Below are 20,144 nucleotides of genomic sequence, written 5' to 3' on the forward strand. Positions count from 1 at the left end.
GCATGGCACACAAATGATCTCGCTGGGTTTTGGCTATAAGCTTGACCCAGACCTTCTGCTGCTTGTATGCATGCCACTCTCCCTGACACTTCCATGTGTACTTGCTATAGGTGTGCTGGCAAGTCCTTGACATCATCTAAGAATTTTCTCTGCATTCTCTACTTGGTCCTCACAAAAAGCCCATGAGATCATATGTTAGTCTGAGACTGCTCAGGAACTGAAATTACTTTAGGATTTTCAGGTAGGATGGTGTATAATACAGGGGAATAGCTTACAAAATCTTCAAACTGGCTAAGAGTGAAGGTCAGGAAAATTCACTGGCAGAATCCAAACCTGAGCCTGGCTGGAAGGGAGTCTAGAAAGGGTAGTTTTCCGACTTCCAGGCCCTGTAGTCCAGAAAGATAGAAATGGTGCTGAGAGTCAACAGATAATGTCTGGCTTAGAAAGATACTGCTATTCCTATTTTATGTTGTAAAAACTGAGCCCACACTGGTGACTCTAAGGTAAACTGTCAAAGACTAGATTATCAGCTCTTTCTATCCAAAAACTCAGTTGAAATTATGTGTTAATTTTACATGCTGCTCCATAAGACGAAATTCATACTTACCCATACGTGTGCCTCAGAGAATGAATTTTTTAAAAATACTCGTTTTAGCTAGATTTTACGTCTATTAACATTAACCAAGTACTAGGGCCTTAATGAAGCCTCCCTCAAAGCCTGTATGTATTCAGATATTTTTTGGATCATCAGGATTATTTCAAAGCACCTATATTTTCATACTTGATTTGCTTTAGTGGATTTCCACCTGCATTTTTTCAATGATTTTTAAAGTCTGTGGCATTAGGAATTGGAGCTGTGAGAATTTCTGCCTAAAATAATTCTCAGCCTTAACCCCCATCATGTGCATGCACACGCACATGCACATGCACACATGCATACACGCGCACACACACAAACATACCACTGCATATTTTGTGTGAAATTGGAAATCGTGCTAAAGATGATAAGTGAGTGGTTTGTGTAGGAATTGATGCAGACCAGGAGACTTAATCCTAAGACTCTCACAGGGAGTGATTGTTCACTGAACAGGGATTTCATGTGGAGAACGTCCTGTGAGGATGAAAGTATGAAGGGATATAGTTACTATTATACTGGTACCAGTTTATTTCTGATATATAGGTATGTTTTTTAAAGTTGATTTTCAAATTTGTGACCATAGGGTCACATAATAAATATGGAATAGATATTTTTGAATAAATGAGTGATTTAGAGGGAATGGATTTGTTTGTGTAGCTTGTATTTCTGATCTTTTTTTAAGTTACTGAATAAAGAACCAAAAGGAAGTTGTAAAAATTGTAGAGGCTTCAGATCCAGTTATAATCACTTCATGTGTCATTATTAAGAAAAGTTTACTATAATTTAATTTTTCTGTCACTAAATGGAGCTTTGATTAGTTATAGGGAATTGGAAAAAATGAATACATTTTAATACAGTATAGGGTATGTGAGAAATTAATTTCCAGATTTTCACAAAGTTTCATAGTATCAAAAATTATATCAGCTGTCAACATGCCTTAGTAAATCAAAAGAAAATACCTTTTATATTTTTCATGCCTCAAAGCTCAGGGGATCCTGGAGGAAAAAAACAACAAGTCCAGTATTTCTTTCCCTAGACAAATGAAATTTTCTTGCATTTAACAGAACACTAATTAGACAGCACAATTATAGTCAGTAACCACCCAGCATTTTGTGCTCCAGCCCTCAGGTTTTCACTGTTTATAGCATGGCCTAGCATGAAGTCCTTCATAGGAAGGGATGGTGTTATAAAATGCAGCAGGTAGAAAGAATTAGTTCATAGCCCCTTTAACCTTTCCCGCTCATTTCCACACATCTGGAGGCATTTTAGCTGTGGTGTGAGCAAGCCCTGACATTTTAGGGAGGAGGAGATTGGTCCATTCATCACTCTTATGTCATCTGACAGTATAAATAGGATATTTTTCCAGATATATAAAGTTAGATACAGCTTGTGCATAGTCATTTTACTGTGAAACTTGGCAAACATTTGCATTCATGACAATGGGAGTGATAACTAAGAGTAACTCTCTTAAAATCACAATAGTCATATATTAATGTTGTCAGTGACCATGTGACCAGGAAACCGTTGTGATATGAAATGACATTTTCTGCGAGATAAAGGGGAGTGAGTGGTTCATATGGATAAGAGAGGGTAAAAGTCTCGATTCTTGTTTTGATTTTATCTCCAAGAAGGGAATTAGACTGTTTACCTTGAGTGATACATTGACCTATTAAAGCATTATAAACAGGTTTCTGGTAGCTAAATGCTTCTTATTTCTGCAGAAAATAAGCATGTATTTGTAAGCTTCTCGTGGAGGTTGTGTGTGTCATTATGCATAATCACCTGTGGTCTCGCTGAGATGGTATTGGTGTGTGCTTTAAAATACAAGGGCACCAAAGGCAGAACAGTTTTTTCCTCTTTGCTTTTTTCACTAACAACCCTATTTAAGTATGTTTTTGCTTTGTTTTGATATAAAAAACATAATGCTATTTGATCAGGGTATTTAGATGAGCTATCTTTCTAGTGCATTTTACAATAAGAGGAAACATTTACATAGTGTGCAAAAAACAGCTACTTTCTGCTAAAATAACTAAAAGCTCATAAGCACAAATATTCAGAATAAATAGCACATATGTATTATGGAGTTATATTTTTAATAAAATTAATGTATATATAAATAGGCTTTGATAGTTGCACATAATCTCCCTTCTCTGTGTATAAATATAGGAGATGCAAAAATACTTGTGGTGACCTAATACCAACATATTTTATATATGTGTATATAATATTAAATTAAAGTCTACATCAGGGGTGGGAAACCTATACTTTGCCAAGAGCCATTCACATATTTATAACATCGTTTTCAGTCCAGACAAAATTATCAACTTGAAAATTAACCTGCTATATCTGGTCAAATATTTAATTAACTCATGCCTAATGTGATGGCTGGAACTGCTTCTCTTTGGTGAAGCCTTGGCAGGGCCAGACCAAATGATTTTGAGGGCTGAATACCCCACCCTTGGGCATGAACTACAGGATATCAGAAATCAACATATTCCCACAGGATGGCCGAATTTAACAAGTGAGAATAAATTTAGCTCACTCTACGTGATCTAATATTAAAATGTGCCATCAGAACAAGTGGAACTCCATTATACATCCTGTTGAAAAGACCATAGGTGATCACAAAAGACTCAATGCGTGCTCAGCACTTTGTCACACCGACCTCTGAACATGAAGACATTTGCTAAATTTCTTCAGTGAGTTTACGGTAATCTTGGAACTTGTTTGGACACCCTGGCCTCCTATCCATTTTCATTGTCAGCAAATCCCATTCTCATGAGCTATAAGAGCTTGCACTTCTGGAAGCAGGACTCCTACCTGTGATAAATAATGCATATCAACACAGTTAACTGATGGATGTCAAAGTGGTGGGATCAGTTTATTCTTCTAAACAGCTACTATGACAGTTAACATATCTTTATAGAAAAAGGCTTCTTGAATTCCAGAGACAGGGATGCCTTTCTCTGAGCGAGTCCTATCAGTCTTTTTCAAGCCTCAAGGCACTGACAAATATTGTTAGCTGACTTGCAGCAGTAATTAAGTTAATGATCCAAGATTTTGTTTCATGGTGGCTCAACACATCAAATTATTTTTACCAGAAGCACGTTAAAGTAAATCAGACTGCCGCATTCCCTTATAATCACTATGCTGTTAACGCTAGAACTGAAGTAGGTGGACCTGTGCAGAACAATATAGAATTTGTTGCTGACTTCTAATTGGGGAAATGAGCATGCATGAATGTTCCAAACCTGAGAAAGATGCCTTTATGAGATTTCTCTTGATTTGACGTAAAATTATGACATCTTTCCCTCACATAATAAAGGTTTTTTAAAGTAATAATTTAAATTACATTGAGTCTTCAAACTGTATCTTTGAATCTCAAGTTCTAGTATGGCAACCCTTTCAAATTTACTAATTGTAAAAAAAAAATTACTAATTAAGTGGAGTACTCAAACTAAACTTTTGCATAGTAAATAATTTACATATTCCAACACCCTACAAATAAGACTGTTTTTCCCCAAACTTAACAATAAACTCATTTATTTGACTCCTACCAAAGTCATTTGCATTTTTTATAATTATCTACCAAGGAAAAATAAGAAAATATAACACTTTTAAATTAAAAAATTAAATGAAAATTTGATTTTTTTTCTCTTACAATGAATATTGTTGTATACTCAAAGAAGCAGATTCTATTGGAACTTATTTTAACCTTTAAGAGAAACTCATTCTCAAACTAATATTTTCTTAGACTATAGCTTCTTCTGATGTTTCCATAGTTGCTATATGTTTTGATACAGAGTATTTCTGGGATTATTGGGTTTCTTTCCACCCCTCACTTTGGATTAACTGTAATAGCCTTTAGTTGATATTTAAATTAAACTCAGATGTCTGTGTTAAAATCTCATCTTGTAAGGGCTTAATAAGAAAATTTTTTAAAATTTCCCCCCCAAACCTTAAAATTTATTTTGTTGTTGTTTAAATCAACATTCAAAACATTAGTTTTTCCAAACAGGATCCAGGAAGGATATAGTTGAAATTTATAGGATTAATGACTTGGGTTTTTATAATCTTACATATTTTTCGTAGGGACACTTTATCCAAATATTTGAGTAAAATATAATGACAGTGCCCCTAAAGTGCCCCTTTGTTCTCCCATTTCCAGTCTTCTTAAAGTGAAGTCCGTAATTTTGTAACCACTCATATGTTTTCACAATATAAAGGTTATACTGACCACATCTATAAAGTATATTAATCTGTGTATTAAATGCATGCTACTTTAACAGAACTCTAAGAGAATTTTTTAAAAAAGAACCTGAAACCTCACTGAGTCCAGTAACACCTGGGAGGATTCCATATGCTCTTACAGAGGGGGAAAAATGATAGAATAAGTTGTGGCTTTCCTCATGGCAAACAAATAATCAAAAGCATAGCCAATAGGTCTTATTTATTCTCTATGGGCAATGCTGATATTCAGGAAAAAATCCCCGTCTTTAGAATAATCTGTCTGGAACCCAGTTGGAAAATGCCATGCGAGAGGATTGTCCTGCGGCCCAGCGTCTCTGGCAGGATATTTTGCACAGGCTCAGGGTCATGTCCTGCCTGCTTCTCCCTGTAACACTTCACTGCAGCACTTAAAACGCAATTTCTGTGCTTCTATATTGGTAACTTGTTTATTTTCATTACTTCCCCTTAGAATAGGAAGGTATTCGGAAACTGTTAGTGTTGTGCCTTGTAAGGAGGTTTTCAATTTTATTTATAAAAGAAAAAATGTGTTTATGACCCCATGACGTAGAGGAACATGTCTGTTAGCAGTGTCATGAGGTCTGACTCACACTTGTCATTTCAAACCAGAATGACTGTGGCTACATGATCAAGCCACAAAAACAGAACGAAATTAAACAAAACGTTGACTGTGTTACGCAGCTATTATGATGAAGTGGATGATTGCTGCTCAACATTGAGTCTAAATGTGCGCATAAAACTTACATGTTTTCACAAGACAGTTAATAAAAGCATTAGTCACGCTGGGAAGTAGAAAAGAGCTTTATAGACACAAAATCTATTTAATTAAATAATTAAACCCTCCTGTCCATGAATGGAAATTAAGAACTCAATAACAACACATTGTTTCTTGGATCAGAAAACTAGAAACTCTTGTATTACATATAATATACACCTAATAATAATATGTAAGTTATCAAATAGTGATTTAGTGATATTAAAACATTTAAGTTTACATAGGAAAACAAATGGGACCGGCCTTGTACCCTAAATTTTGCCTACCAAATGATTATTCAGTTATAACTTTGTGAAACCTGGGTATGAGAGCAGATCTACATTGGCCTGTACTGTAGTTGAATCATTTCTTTGGTTTTATATTAGCCTCCAAGGACCTCTTCTCCACCTGTGAATGTAAATGTTTATTCTGCGTCATTTTCCTCCATTAAAATGGAACCACCCCGTTCAGACACTTGTCCCCTACCTTGACACAGCAGCCCCACCTTCCAGCACGCCCGGTTTGTGAGAGGCACTCAGTCAAAATTAGTTGATTCAACTTAACAAGATGCTATATGAGAAAATTCTTTATAAACTGAAAAATATGGTGGTTAGGTATTGGTTTTGAAAAAAGACGAAGTATTCATAATTTGTAGTCGAGAATAAATCTTGCTAAGTATTTGAAAATACATTTGATGTGTTTTCTTATGTCCCATTCTGCTTTCCAACAGTTAGGCAGGCCTTAAGGGATATTTCTTGAGAGCGAAAGGATTGTAGTTTGACAAATAAGCTAAATGAGAATTATTACTTTTAACAAATCTGAGTCAAGAAAATCTCTACAGTGAAAACTATCCTGAAAAAGTTTCACCTCTCCCGTTATAAGGTGAAAAATGTAGCAACATCGAGAAAACAAAATTTAGTGAAAACATCTAAATATGTTCACCGTTTGTGATTTCCCTGAAAACAGTAGTTCCTTTCAAGATGTCTAGGTAAATTATTTCCTAAATACTCTGGTGCGTATCTTTACAGTAGGACAACTAAATAAGATTTTGAACTCCGAGATAGTTTTCCAGTTTCCTCTTGTCAAGTAGAATAGTCGTGCATTTCTCTTCTTCAAGACATAACCTCTCAAGAGAGATTTCTACATATGCTTGTGCAGTGGTGGTGTTAATATATGTATGCGTAAGGGGTTTTTTTAATGAGTTTGATGCTTTTCAGGGAAAATGTGTGAATCTCCGGTCAATTACTGTGAATGCAACCCCTGCTTCAATGGCGGGTCCTGCCAGAGCGGTGTGGAGTCCTACTATTGTCACTGTCCCTTTGGTGAGTACCGCTCTGCCGGCCGTATGAAACATCCGTCTATTCTGACTCACAGTTTAGCAGTTTTGTTTTACTGTGGGCCTGAGTGAGTAAGAAAATATTAAACGTTTTACACGGGAGATTTGGGCAAAATAAAATCTCAAAGGTTTAATATTCTTAAAAGTTATTTATGAAAATCCCATTGAATATATTGCTGTGATCATCACTACAAAAATAATTAACTGCAGATAATTGAATCTGAGGTTGTGTTCTCAGGACAGTTCCCCTCAAATATTTATGGATGCTTTTTTTAAATTTTGATTTTTTTTAGCCTAGAACCTATCAAATAAAAAACCTTTCAGGCACTATTTGACCTCATTCTCTGTTTTAAATCTTTAAAGATAATCTGTCAAAATGATTTTTGTTTCCTACATTAATTCAGACACTTGTGTTAGAAGGATTTAGCAACTCATCAGGCAGTTTTTGTGATGAACTTTTTGTGGATAGTAGCAACATAACTAATCAAAATTCAGGCCAACGTGTTCTTCTGAGGAAGAGAGTTGTTACAGTTTTTTTGTACACATGCATATATATTCACCTTAGTGAAATGAACTGAAAGATCCCTTCCAGGTGTCACTCACATGTTTCCCAGCCCTGAGACAGCCAAAGACTACGAGAAAAGCTTTGCAGGAAGCTTTCATTTGAACTTGGTTTGTCTCATAGGTTTGTGATCATTCCACTAACTTAAAGACTGACTTGGCCCACACTGTAGTATTCATCTCCAGATGCCCTGCAGGAGTTAGAGACCCTCTACAAGCAAAAGAGGGGAAGGACATTGTTCTGGTCTTTCCTTGGACATATTGCTGTGGACCTGAAAAGTGAATCTTAATGTAGAGTAGAGAATAGAACTTAAAAATAATCTGAGGTTTCTAGTAACCAGTGAAATGTACTGTTAATTCATTTTCAAATAAGTCCATGACTCCATCTAGTTTTGTTTCTGTAAAGCACAGCAATAAAATGATAATGAAAAACAGAATATAAAAATATCTCACTGTGAGCCATGCATTTTACCAATGGTTCTGAGGCTCAGACATTGAGGGTTTTGTCTAAAGGCAAAAAATGAAAACAAGACCAAACTACCCCAAGCTGATGTAGCGACTAGAAAGTTTTATTTTCAGCCCAGTATGGCATTCACAGTATCCCTCCTTTTTCAAATTTATTTGAGATTATCCCAAACAAGGCTCATGAAACAGAGAAAGGTAGATCAAGGTCAAAATGACCACAACTTTAGATCTCCTACAACTTCTTTCTTTCAGTGATATCTTATAATCCCAAAGGGTGCTGCTTTCTGCACATAACCACAACCAGGTTTCATGGTTTAACTTAAGTTTTGGAATAAAAGATAAGGGGATTAGAGTGGAAAGTGGAAAAATGATTTCAAGTAACTGAACAAAGGTTGTTTACATTTTTAGAGGTTCCTTTGCATACCAATTGCAAATACGAGGATTTAAGATAATTGATAGTAAATCGGAACAAATTGTTGCTGTGGTGTAGCTGATACAACAATCATTGCCTATCGGGTGGAAGTATTTCGGGGTCCTCACCCTACTAGAGCTCCCCAGGGAGTGGGAACCAGCACAACCACATAAATTAAAATAGAGACAGATCATATGTGGCTGGCAGTACAAATTTCTCTCCCTGTTCCTAACAGTGTGCAAAGACAAAAAAATTAAACTTAGATATTGTCAGACAACAGAAGTACTTACAAAACAAAACACTTTGAAGCAGTAATACATGATTTTAGACAGAATTTGAAGGAAAAAGTATTTTCCTTTTCAAATTGAATGTAGGTGAAACACACAAATAAACATGGCAGATGGAAATTCTCAAACAAATAGCTGGGGGTAGTTACACTTGCATCCTATAGAACATCTTAACCATAATTTTGAAGTTGGAAAAAACTTGGCACTGTTTACCTTCTCAACAGTGAAAGATTTGTTTGGATTTGATTTTTTTTTTTTTAATTTAGATTTTTTTAAGATTATATTTTAGGAAAAAAAAAAATGCGTAAGACTTTTATAAAGAGAGCCTGTGTAAATGTATATATGTATAATTTCATATACACACACACGTAATATTCCATATTAGAGTAATTTTAATAATTTCTCCTGACTTTTATGTAGGTTTTTGTGGCATTTCAGTTGGAGGGCAGTTTTAAAATCCTCATTAAATTTTATTTTATTTTAAAAACAGAAATTTACTTTTCTCTAGAAATAATAACAAAACTCCTTAAAAAGAAAAAAAAAAGATATTCCATAAGGATATGTTTTTATGTTTGAATATATAGTATTGACTTCAGTTAAAATGTAGAACATCTTCCTGGGATCTGTATACTTTTTACATATATAAATATACAATTCTAAGCACATTTCCATAGACTTATTAAAATTTAATTGGAAGAGACCTGAGGAGACACATAGTGAAGATTTTTATGCAATAACCTATTTAATTTGTATGCTTCAGCTTTGCTTTTTAATTTTGGTTACTCCTTCTGCATATGTAAGGTATATATAATAAATGTTTAATATAAATAAATTTTAAAGTCTTATTGCCTGACAGTGTTGCTCAGTGGTTGAGCGCCTACCCATGCACCAAGAGGTTGCTGGTTTGATTCCTGGTCAGGGTACCTGCCTGGGTTTTGGCCAGTCCCCTGTAGGGGGCCTGCAGGAGGCAGCCAATAGATGATGTTTCTATTTCTCTCTTCTTCTCCCTTCCTCTCTCTCTAAAATCAATAAAAACACATTAAAAAAATAAACTAAAATCTTGTTGTATATAAATATAACACAATATAAATACTATATGATATATTTATGATATAAATGTATGCCATGTATATGATTTATAATATACAATTCCAATAATTTTTTTTTAACTTCAGTTAATGATTAAAAAGAAATTATATATATTTGTACTCATTACAGTTGATATGATTTCGCCTTACAGAAGCAGAAAAGGTAGTAGACACACACTTTTATAGCAGCTACTAGGCTGTTTTAACTTAAAGAACATTTGGATAAACAACTAGACAATCAGTAGATCTGGCCTCTAATGTTGGCTCTGAATCCCATGGTTCTGTGGCCTTGGGCAGTTTTTAAATATTTTGTAAAATGATGGCATTGGTTCCTTCTGGCTGAACAACTCCCTGACTCTAAATGCAACGCATTTACAAGAGATGTGCAGCCAAAATTAAGGAGTGAAACCTTTGCAAGTTAATAAGAGTTATGATGTATTGGCATGGGTTAATTTTCCAATCATTTGCTACAGTCTACTAATATTTGTGGGAAAAGAATTTTGGCATGGCATTGTAACATCAATAAAACTCATTTTTCAAGTTTGAAAAAGAACCAGCACAAACAAATGAGAATGCTGGATTTTGGAAAACAGAAAGCTATTTCCAAGTAGCCTGGTATAAATCATACCCAAAGTGGGTATGAAACAAGAAAGAGATAAAAACTAAGACAGTTATTTCCCTAAAAGCAGTTATTCCCTTCCCTAATTTTCTGATTCTTGAAAATACCACAAATAGAAAGACTGATTTTTTTTTAAGTCAAAACAAAATTTACCGTGCTCAATTAAAATTGTTTTTAAGAATTTATGAGGCAGGAAGAAAAATAATTATATGTTATAAATGAAGTATCTTGTTTGAAAATTACAGAATATTAAAACTTTAAAAAGATTGACCAATTTTGAAAATTTTCCAGCAAAGAAAGCTTTTCAGACATACTTCATTCCACTAATTCTAATTTTTTAGAAATGGGGCATACTTAGATACATTTCCTAATTGGCCAAAGAAAAGCAATTAAACCAGTTTATCATCTCTGTTATATGTTTTAAAGATCATCAATTCATTCTTTTTCAATTTAATTTAGATAGTATTTGGAAATAAAAGTGTTGTGTGACTAATTTTTGCATCTTAATCAAAGTCATTTAATAAAACTTCACTAGACACCCGGCCGGGCGTGGCTCAGCGGTTAAGTGTCGACCTGGGATCCAGGCGATCGGGGTTCGATTCCCGGTCAGGGCACATGCCCGGGTTGCGGGCTGCAGCCGATCAATGACTCTCTCATCATTGATGTTTCTGTCTCTCTCTCTCCCTCTCCTTTCCTCTCTCTGAAGTCAATAAAGATACATTTAAAAAAACAAACAAAACTTCACTAGAATTTGATGTGTCTATTTGTCCGTTTTCCCACCTCCAGGTGTCTTTGGAAAACACTGCGAGTTGAATAGCTATGGATTTGAGGAGTTATCATACATGGAATTTCCCAGCTTGGACCCCAATAACAACTATATTTATGTCAAGTTTGCAACGATCAAAAGTCATGCTTTATTGCTTTACAACTATGACAACCAGACAGGGGACCGGGCTGAATTTTTGGCCCTTGAAATTGCTGAAGAAAGACTAAGATTCTCTTACAACTTAGGCAGCGGCACCTACAAGCTCACCACCATGAAGAAGGTGTCGGACGGGCACTTCCACACCGTGATTGCCCGCAGAGCTGGAATGGTAAGGCACTGAGGGTGGCCTGCACTAACAGGTGACCCCAATGGGGGAGGGGGACCCCTTCACCCCCGTTCTCAGAGCATATGGAAGATAACTCTGTAGCTAAGATGATGGTGGAGTCTAATGTGGGGTAGATGATTTTGCCTGCTGACCTCCAGGTTCCCTTTCAACTTCATGAACATTTTGATTCTATCACAGAAGGGCTTGGGAGCAAGAGAGAGAACAAAGAAAAAGGTACTGCGGGGTATGCCCCAAGGGGTAAAGAATTCTTTCAGTGTTTGTAACATGTAGCCAGAGCCATCAGCTTTTGAAGAAATGTCACTGCTCTTTCAGTCAGAGGAAAAGTCTCTCCTTATTTCAGAAAACATCCCAAATAAGGCCTCTACAGGGTTTTGAATCTGTTTTCTACAGTTCAGAAGGATTTTGTTGGAAACTGGCAAAATCATTAACTTCTCAGCTTTGAATCATTTCGTTGCCAGGATAGAAACTTCTCAATTCACAGTGGTAGTGGTAGAAAAATTCAACAATTAAGAAGGTGCATTTAACTCTGAAGATTAAATTACATGAGCTACTATTCAAGTAAAACTTTCCCTCAGGTATATTTCTTTGAGTTGTACCAGCGAACTTGTAGAAAATAAGAAAAAATGTATTAAATATTAAGTTTGACTAAAATGTGATACCACTATCTAAGTTGTTTTTTTCTAGCCGATGCATTCATAAATATGCATGCGAATCTCCCGAGTTTATTATTGCCTTAGGGATCTCTAGAATGAATGCTCTGCATCTTATAAACAGAGATAGATGTGTTAACAGTTTCTTTTAGAAATAAATCAAATAGCCTACATAAGCAACATAAATTGTATTATGAAACCCTAATACTGCCTTTGAGATTAATATCACTCAATGTTATAGAGCACTGGAAAAAAATATTATTAAAAGAGTTAGCTAAGTGGGGCACTGAAAAAAATCATGACATAGAATTGTAAGTGTAAATGTTTCCTAAAAATGTATTTATTACAATTTCCTTGAGAAGGTGGCAAGAAAAAAATTTACATGGCTCATGAGAGTTCATTGTATGGAGCTTATAATAAGTTATAATAATTAACTGATGGAAATAATTTAAAATACATTAGCCAGTAATATTTGATGCACAATAACTATATATTGACTCCATTCATTATTTCTGAAATGTAAGGTATTTAAGATATACCTTTTACAAATCTCCCATCTAAGTATACATTTTTATGGACAGTTCCTCAAAGTCATATGCAGTATTGTTGAAAATGGAATATTAAAAAATGAATAATTTCAATATATAATGAAAGTGACCTGATTCAGAAAGACGGAAACCCAGAGAGATATTTTTGCATGTAGGTAACAGGTAATGTTGGTCAACCTGCATGACCTCCCTGTGCTGTTTCTTATACTTGCTCTGCTTTTATTGAAATTAACCTCAACTGATACCCATTCTTATAAGTTAATACTTGTGTAGACAGTTGGCCCTTGAACACCACAGGTTTGAACTGTGTGGGTCCACTTATACATGGATATTTCCACTAAATATCCTGTTCTGTTTGAGGTATGCAGAGGGTCACAGTACCCGTTGGTCTGTGCCATTTGATATAGGGCGCATCCGCCTATCTTGGTATCCATGGGGGTCCTGAATTAACCCCCCCAGATACTGAGGGACGACTTTTGTTTTCGAGAGTCAAAAGTTATACACGGATTTTCGACCTTATGGGAGTCGGCACCCCTTGCACTGTTCAGAGGTCAACTGTATTTATACAAAGGGACAAAGCTGGGTTAGTCCTGTTCTCCGGTACTCAAATAAATTTAGGTAGAACCTTTGTTGTTTGCATTGGGAGAAACCCTCAGTCCTACTAGATTTGGGGTTATGCCTCTTCTTGCAACTTACCGTATTCTGAGATACCACACTCTGAATATCATCCTTATAATTTCACCAAATAAAACATGCAAAGCTTTGTCATTTGCAGAACTTTCTGCAGCTTGGGGGGCACAGGAGAGGCATCACACCTGCATTGTAGAGCTAGACTAACATGGATACGCAACAACCTTGGTCTCAAATGGACTGCAGACAATCCCAGTTGCCATTTGCACAATTTAGAGGCTTTGTGACCATGACTTGATGACTTTGTTTATTGATCACATGGAGTATTCATATGTTCTCCTAGATAGAAAGCTTTGTCTTGGGGTAATTCATCCCTTTGGATGCAAAAACAGCTAATATTAATTGTGATTTAAATATTATTGGGGAGTTTCTACTGTAGAGCAATATATAATAATAAACTCTGATTATATATAGATATGCTGTAATATGCTGTTTATAAATGATTCTTATAAATGAAAAGAACATCTAACATATTTCTAATGCAAGTATAATCTTCATAGGTTGCTGTAATATTTACATTGTATTTTCAAAATCTTTTTGTATATATGCATGAATTATTATTGGAAGACGACTTTTGAAAATCAGAAATCTAATGGGTTTTTTCCCATTTGTTAGACCAGCTGGCTAATAGAATAAGCAGGTTTATTATAATTGTAACCCCAGGAAGCTGTCTCAGACAAACTGTATAATATTCTAAGAGACGTTAATAGCATTTTGATTCTTTCATCTATAAAACAAGGGGGCTGGAGAAGATTTTTCAAAGCACTTTCCCACACCTTAATTACTTCACAATTTTAGATTTAGACATATCAAAGAAATGTGTCCATAATTTACTATTGTATTGATCATACTAAATCAAAATGTTATCACAATTTCAAAATCACGTCCACATAGAAACCAGCCTGGGTGGATTGGCTGAAAACGACAAAAGGGGCCATAGAACCCCAGTGACCATTTCTTCTCTTGCTGTGCAGGCAGCCTCCTTAACTGTGGACTCCTGTTCCGAGGACCAAGAGCCAGGGTACTGCACTGTCAGTAACGTGGCCATCTCAGATGACTGGTAAGTAAAACTATTAGCTTGATCTTTGTTACTACTTGACATTAAAGCTAATAATTCCTGTACAAAATGTGTAACGAAAAAAGGTGCGAAATGAAGTGGTAGTGATGAGAATATAGCTCCAGAAAGGGGAGGTGAGCATAGCCTGTCCTCTGAGAAGCTTCCTGAAATGGGTGCATGTGACTTGGGTGCTGCAAGGCTAGGATAAGGACAAGGACCCCTCCCCTTTTAAACACATTCTCTGAACGTTGTATGTGACAAGTACTGCCAGATATTATTCAGTAGCACTTCAAATTGGAACATAGCAGTACCCCATCGAAAACAGTAATTTTAGTAGAAATAGTAACAAATGGAAAAATAAACAGTGGCACATAATCCATTGCAGTAATACCCCTGGCATTCCTTATCTTTGCAGTGAAGGGGAACCGTAATGTCATTAGAGTGGCCACCACTCCAAATGCGTTTTATCTTCTGATAGTGTGCTCCTTCCTAATTCAGCATTGTTATATACATCCTATTTGACTAAATGAAAATACCATCTCCATAATTTTTATTCTTCAGACCGTAAATAATCCTGTAGGTATCCGTCTGGTGGAGTCCTTCAGAGGTAGCGCTGCCCCTCAAATGCCCCATGCTATAACACGTGCCAGGAAAAGTTATCTTCACTCTTCCTTAAATGAAACATTCTACTGAAATCTATCATGTCAATACTAATGTGCTTTTCTCTCTTATGGAGGACTCTTGATGTTCAGCCAAATCGAGTCACAGTTGGAGGTATCAGATCCCTGGACCCAGTTCTTCAGAGGAGAGGACACGTGGAAAGCCACGACTTCGTCGGGTGCATCATGGAGTTTGCAGTGAATGGGAGGCCTCTGGAACCCAGCCAGGCTCTGGCCGCACAAGGCATCCTAGACCAGTATGGCAATTTTATTTCTTACTCTTCTAAAGAAAATGCAAAAAGTGTATGATAATTGACCATCAGATGGTGAAATTGTGTCCAAAACCCTAAAAATACCAAATGTTTTACATTTTTTTGAATTTTAAATATTTATTCATAGCTGTGAAATTTTGTTTGACATTGCATGTAATATTTGATTAGAAAGTTAATTCTTATTTTCTGGAGTCTAAGAAAAAACACACGTATGCATGTATGTATGTATATACTCTACCTTACAGAGCTATGGTAAAGATATGTTAAGTAGTTAAATCTCATAGAAAGGGAACTGGCACATCATGATGCATAAGTGTTAGCAATAGTGTATACAAAAACCTACTTGAAATTAAAGCTTTACATGTAAGCCTATATATTCTGCAAAATTTGATACATCTTTAACAGGTAATAATTGGATTAATTGCACACAGTAAAACAGTTTTTTTCCCTAGCTGATTATTGGTTAGGTTCTTAACAATGATTTAGGAATTGTAAAAATAACATTTTATTTTAAAAATTAATTTATATTGAAAATTTGAAAATTGAGCAAAACAAAGGACCAAGCAGATACTTGGTCCTGAGGAGTTCGTAGCCTCTTGAAATTCCTAGTTCCTGACCTCCAGTGTGGCCATATGTTATGTTCCCCGAGGCTGATCATTTTCACACTCTCTTCAGCGACTAGATCATGCCTCCTCTTTCCAGACCTCAGCCATCCCCTGCATCCTTTGCTCAGCTAATGAACGTGCTTCCAAAGTTCAGAAAATTGAAGCAATCAAAAGAAAACCCCAAACTCTTGCTCCGCGTCGCCCACGTCTCCTGCAGCACAGCTTGTAGCCGCCTGTGACTGACCTCTCCCTGCTCCCGCAAGGACCGGGCCCTGTCCCGCAGGGGCCCCCACGCCCAAACCGCTCTCGGGGTGTCGCTGGGCCGACTCTAACCACTGGGCAAGACCGCCCAGGGCACCATTTGTCTTTCATTTAAACACGGTTCCCCCCACGTTGTTCTGTTTTCTGAGTCTCTGTTGTGACTTGGTTTCAGGTGCCCCCGACTGGAAGGCGCTTGCACTCGCAGCCCCTGCCAGCACGGCGGCACGTGCACGGATTACTGGTCGTGGCAGCAGTGTCACTGCACGGATGGACTGACGGGCAAATACTGTGAAAAATGTACGTGAGCGTCGCCCCTTCCGCCGGACATTCTAGTAACCATGACAAGTATAGATATGCGTGCCTAAGTATGGAATTACATTGTTTCCATTCTAAATATTGAAAATATTAAATGGGTAATCACTGGTGAAATAGTGACATTTAAAAATTTATATTTTGAGCTCAAGAAAGAGTGGTATCCTTGTAGAATTATTTACTAAATACGTCATTAGTTTCCATTTTATAAATGTGTCACATTTTTGGTTCACCTTTAGGAATGCGAGGCAGTTTACAAGGCCAGGGGCTTCATATTAGTATCTGCCTTCAGGTTATACTTCTCTGGTGAATATTTTGTATTTGGTAGAAAGGTGTAAATGATAAATCACTCAACACGGAGCACAAAACATCATACGATGCATTATAACCTATTATAATTAAAATGATACTTGAATTTTAACTTTCAATGATTAGAATTGGTTTTGAATATTACTTTTTAAATCCTTTTATTTTATTTTTCTAAACCCTAATGCTACTGTTGAGACATTAATGATGTTCCAGCCATCATTAGACTGTGGCATTCTCTCACCATCTAACCCTAATGGGCTTTTTTATAAAAATTGCTTCATTTGCAAATAAGTGGTTAGTACTTAAATCACTGCATTTAATGACTACTTTTTCAGAGTCATTTAGTTCTATTATAATATGAGAATGAAAAGAAATTTGTGATTTAATTAAGGATGCTAAAATAAAATTGTGCTCAATTATTTAAGATAAAATCAAAACAGAAAAAGCACTTTGACACACTTTTTTTAAAGTAATGAGTATTTAATAAGTAGGAACCCAATTATATCTGGAATATGAAATGAGTCATTGGCTTTAGAAATGTGTGGTTTTAAAAACATATTTACGTACTATAAAGTTTGCGTTTTTAAAGTGTACCATTTAATGCTGAAGCCCTTTTGTGCTCATTTGATGTCTTTTCTTTAGCTATAGTGCTATAACAAACTTCCATACTTCAGTAGTGTGGAAATTTTGTCAAATTATGATAAATCATAATTATACGTGATGAAAAATTAAATTCTACATGATTATTACTAATCATAAAGTTAGCTACAAATATAAATACATGATTATATAACTTTTTCTTCAAATTTCTAATTGCTAGAGACTTTAAAGATTGCAAATCACTTTAACTATGAACACATATATTCATTTATGAATTTTGGAATCAGAGAACCATTATAAACAAATAATAATTCACTGCGTTTCCCCCAGATTTTAACAGGTGGCTATCTCTTCAGATATTCATAATTTATATCAAGTATCATTTCCCAAATGATTAATGCCTGCCATAAAAAGTTTTACATTTCATAGTTCTGAAGTGGATTTAAGCATTGGAAATCAACTCACATAATAATTCACACATGGAATTATGTTTTCAATAGGAGAATTGGGAGACATTAATTCTAAGAACCTAATATTTTCCTTGCCCCTTTTAGTAATGTTTTGTCACCGATAGACACTCTAAGAAATCACGGTGCACTCATTGTCCCCTCTGCTGGCCCGCAGCTCTCACTCCCGACACGGCCTTGTCCTTGGAAGGCAGAGGGCGCCTGGACTACCACATGAGTCAGAACCAGAAGCGGGAGTACCTGCTGCGGCAGAGCCTCCGCGGTGCCACGGTGGAGCCTTTCGGCGTGAACAGCCTGGAAGTGAAATTCAGGACAAGAAGCGAGAATGGCATTTTAATCCATATCCAAGAAAGCAGCAATTACACTACTGTGAAGGTAAGATAAAAGCTAATGCTGACTTCATTCGAGTAGACCGCCTGCTGCGTCAGGGTTTAAATCACTTCTCCCACAATTCCTGTCCTTTGCTTTTACAGCCCGTTAGGGTTCCGACTGATGCTGGGCACCATTCCAATATCATCTATCTTAACCATTTCCCAGGCACTGGCCAGAGCAACAAAGACCTGCAGGGTTTGGTTTCTAAACACTTTTGTGTTGGTTTAGAGTTGAGACCACTGCTAGGTAGGCTGGCATGGAAAGAATTTGTTGTGATCTATTTTGTCTGATAAAAATTTATATTGCTCCCCCTCCCTACTTCTAAACAAAGGAAAACAAAATGATAATGTGTCTTTGAAATGGAAAAATACTTTTCTCCAAGAATTATTTCAAACACTGATACAGGGTGGGGCAAAAGTAGGTTTACAGTTGTTTGTATGGAAACTAATACAATAATAAATAAATACAAGAATACACTGTTTCATGTACACAACTGTAAACCTACCTTTGCCCCACCCTGTATATTAAAGGGCAGGAATGGAATAAGAAACATTTGAAATTATCTAGCTTTAACCCTGGAGCATATATTCAATTTACTATCTAGGTAAACCCTGTGAAATGAAGTGTCTTTGGAATTATAAGTAAAATTACAGCTAAATTCTACAAATCGTTTCTAAATAAATTTTAAATATCATATTTCAGGAAAACGGTAGATTTATGTACTATTAGGCTTTTATATAATTTGTTATTTTTTTCCTCAGCTGTAATTGAGACACTACGCTGGTAATTTTATTCAACATGCATTTTCCATCTGCTCAGCAGTCTTTATTTCTGAAACTATTATTCTGCTTTCTATCCCACAAATAATACATCTCTTGGATAATAATTTTCTTCAGTTTAGTTATACAAAATAATGTAGAAAGCAGTCAATATATTACGATTCTACTCAATTTTATGAGTTTTGGTAAATTCTTTAAGAAAATAAACCCAAATTTCCTGACTTTTTCTACCTATAAAGTAATATTTTGAAAATTACTAAAAGTTTAGTTAATCAAGCAAAGAGCAAAATGCATAGAAAAGTGCTAGGTTTAATTCACTTTTTACTAAAAGTAAAAACAGATGTTCACCTTTAAACTTCAGCCTCTTTATTCTCAAAATTTCTTTTTATCCAAGCCAACTCTGGTTATGTTCTATATACATAGCTTTAATAAGAAGTAAAAAATATCAGTCTTCTAAAAATTCTCATATTATAATCCCCCCAGTCTAGTCACCCAACTAGAGGGTGATGTTACCCTGAATGGACACTTGCAATGTCCAGAGACATTTTTCACTGTCATGGTTTGGGGAGGGGTGGTATATCTCTAAACATCCTACAGTGCACCACACAGCACCCCACAGAAAAATTATTATTCAATAGTCTGAAGTGACCATAGTGCCAGCCTGAGAAACTGCCCTAATCCCGGCCTAGAGAACCTCTTTAGCCTATAACTGCACCTCCACTATGGAAACAAAAAGCCATTCCCTGAATTAACAGCGCAACTACAAAACAGCACGTAAGCCACTGCGTCATGTTATTAGTCGGTGTTCGTCATTTTCATTGAAAGGTGTTAGAAGCCGAGAAAATCAAGCAGCGGAGAGAAGTAGACCCCGCGGCACACGGGCAGGGCCTGATGTGCGCCGCCTGGGAAGCTGCTCCCAGGTCCTCGTGCCACTTAAATGACGCGTGAAACACTCTGTAGTCTCTCCTCAAGCCAAGACATCAAGGCGGAATTTTTTCTTCCTGGAGGGAGGGGCCGAATGTCAGCATCCGTTTGTCCCCGTGA

At 36.2% G+C, this 20,144-nt stretch overlaps 1 protein-coding gene across 2 annotated transcripts in view; it reads left to right on the forward strand.

Moving 5' to 3' along the window:
* FAT4 (FAT atypical cadherin 4) overlaps positions 1 to 20,144 on the forward strand; it is a 148,149-nt gene that overhangs the window by 119,399 nt on the left and 8,606 nt on the right. For both annotated transcript variants that reach the window (XR_001602480.2, XM_016203322.2), the window contains exons 10-15: positions 6,857 to 6,961; positions 11,194 to 11,501; positions 14,382 to 14,467; positions 15,201 to 15,380; positions 16,434 to 16,558; positions 18,107 to 18,324. Coding sequence is in view for 1 of the 2 variants with exons in the window: in XM_016203322.2 (XP_016058808.2) it covers positions 6,857 to 6,961; positions 11,194 to 11,501; positions 14,382 to 14,467; positions 15,201 to 15,380; positions 16,434 to 16,558; positions 18,107 to 18,324 (1,022 nt within the window). In the remaining variant the exon portion in view is untranslated. The remainder of the gene's footprint in view (positions 1 to 6,856; positions 6,962 to 11,193; positions 11,502 to 14,381; positions 14,468 to 15,200; positions 15,381 to 16,433; positions 16,559 to 18,106; positions 18,325 to 20,144) is intronic.

The sequence above is a fragment of the Miniopterus natalensis genome, chromosome 4 (genome assembly GCF_054644295.1).
Source record: "Miniopterus natalensis isolate mMinNat1 chromosome 4, mMinNat1.hap1, whole genome shotgun sequence".
NCBI classification, from domain to species: domain Eukaryota; kingdom Metazoa; phylum Chordata; class Mammalia; order Chiroptera; family Miniopteridae; genus Miniopterus; species Miniopterus natalensis.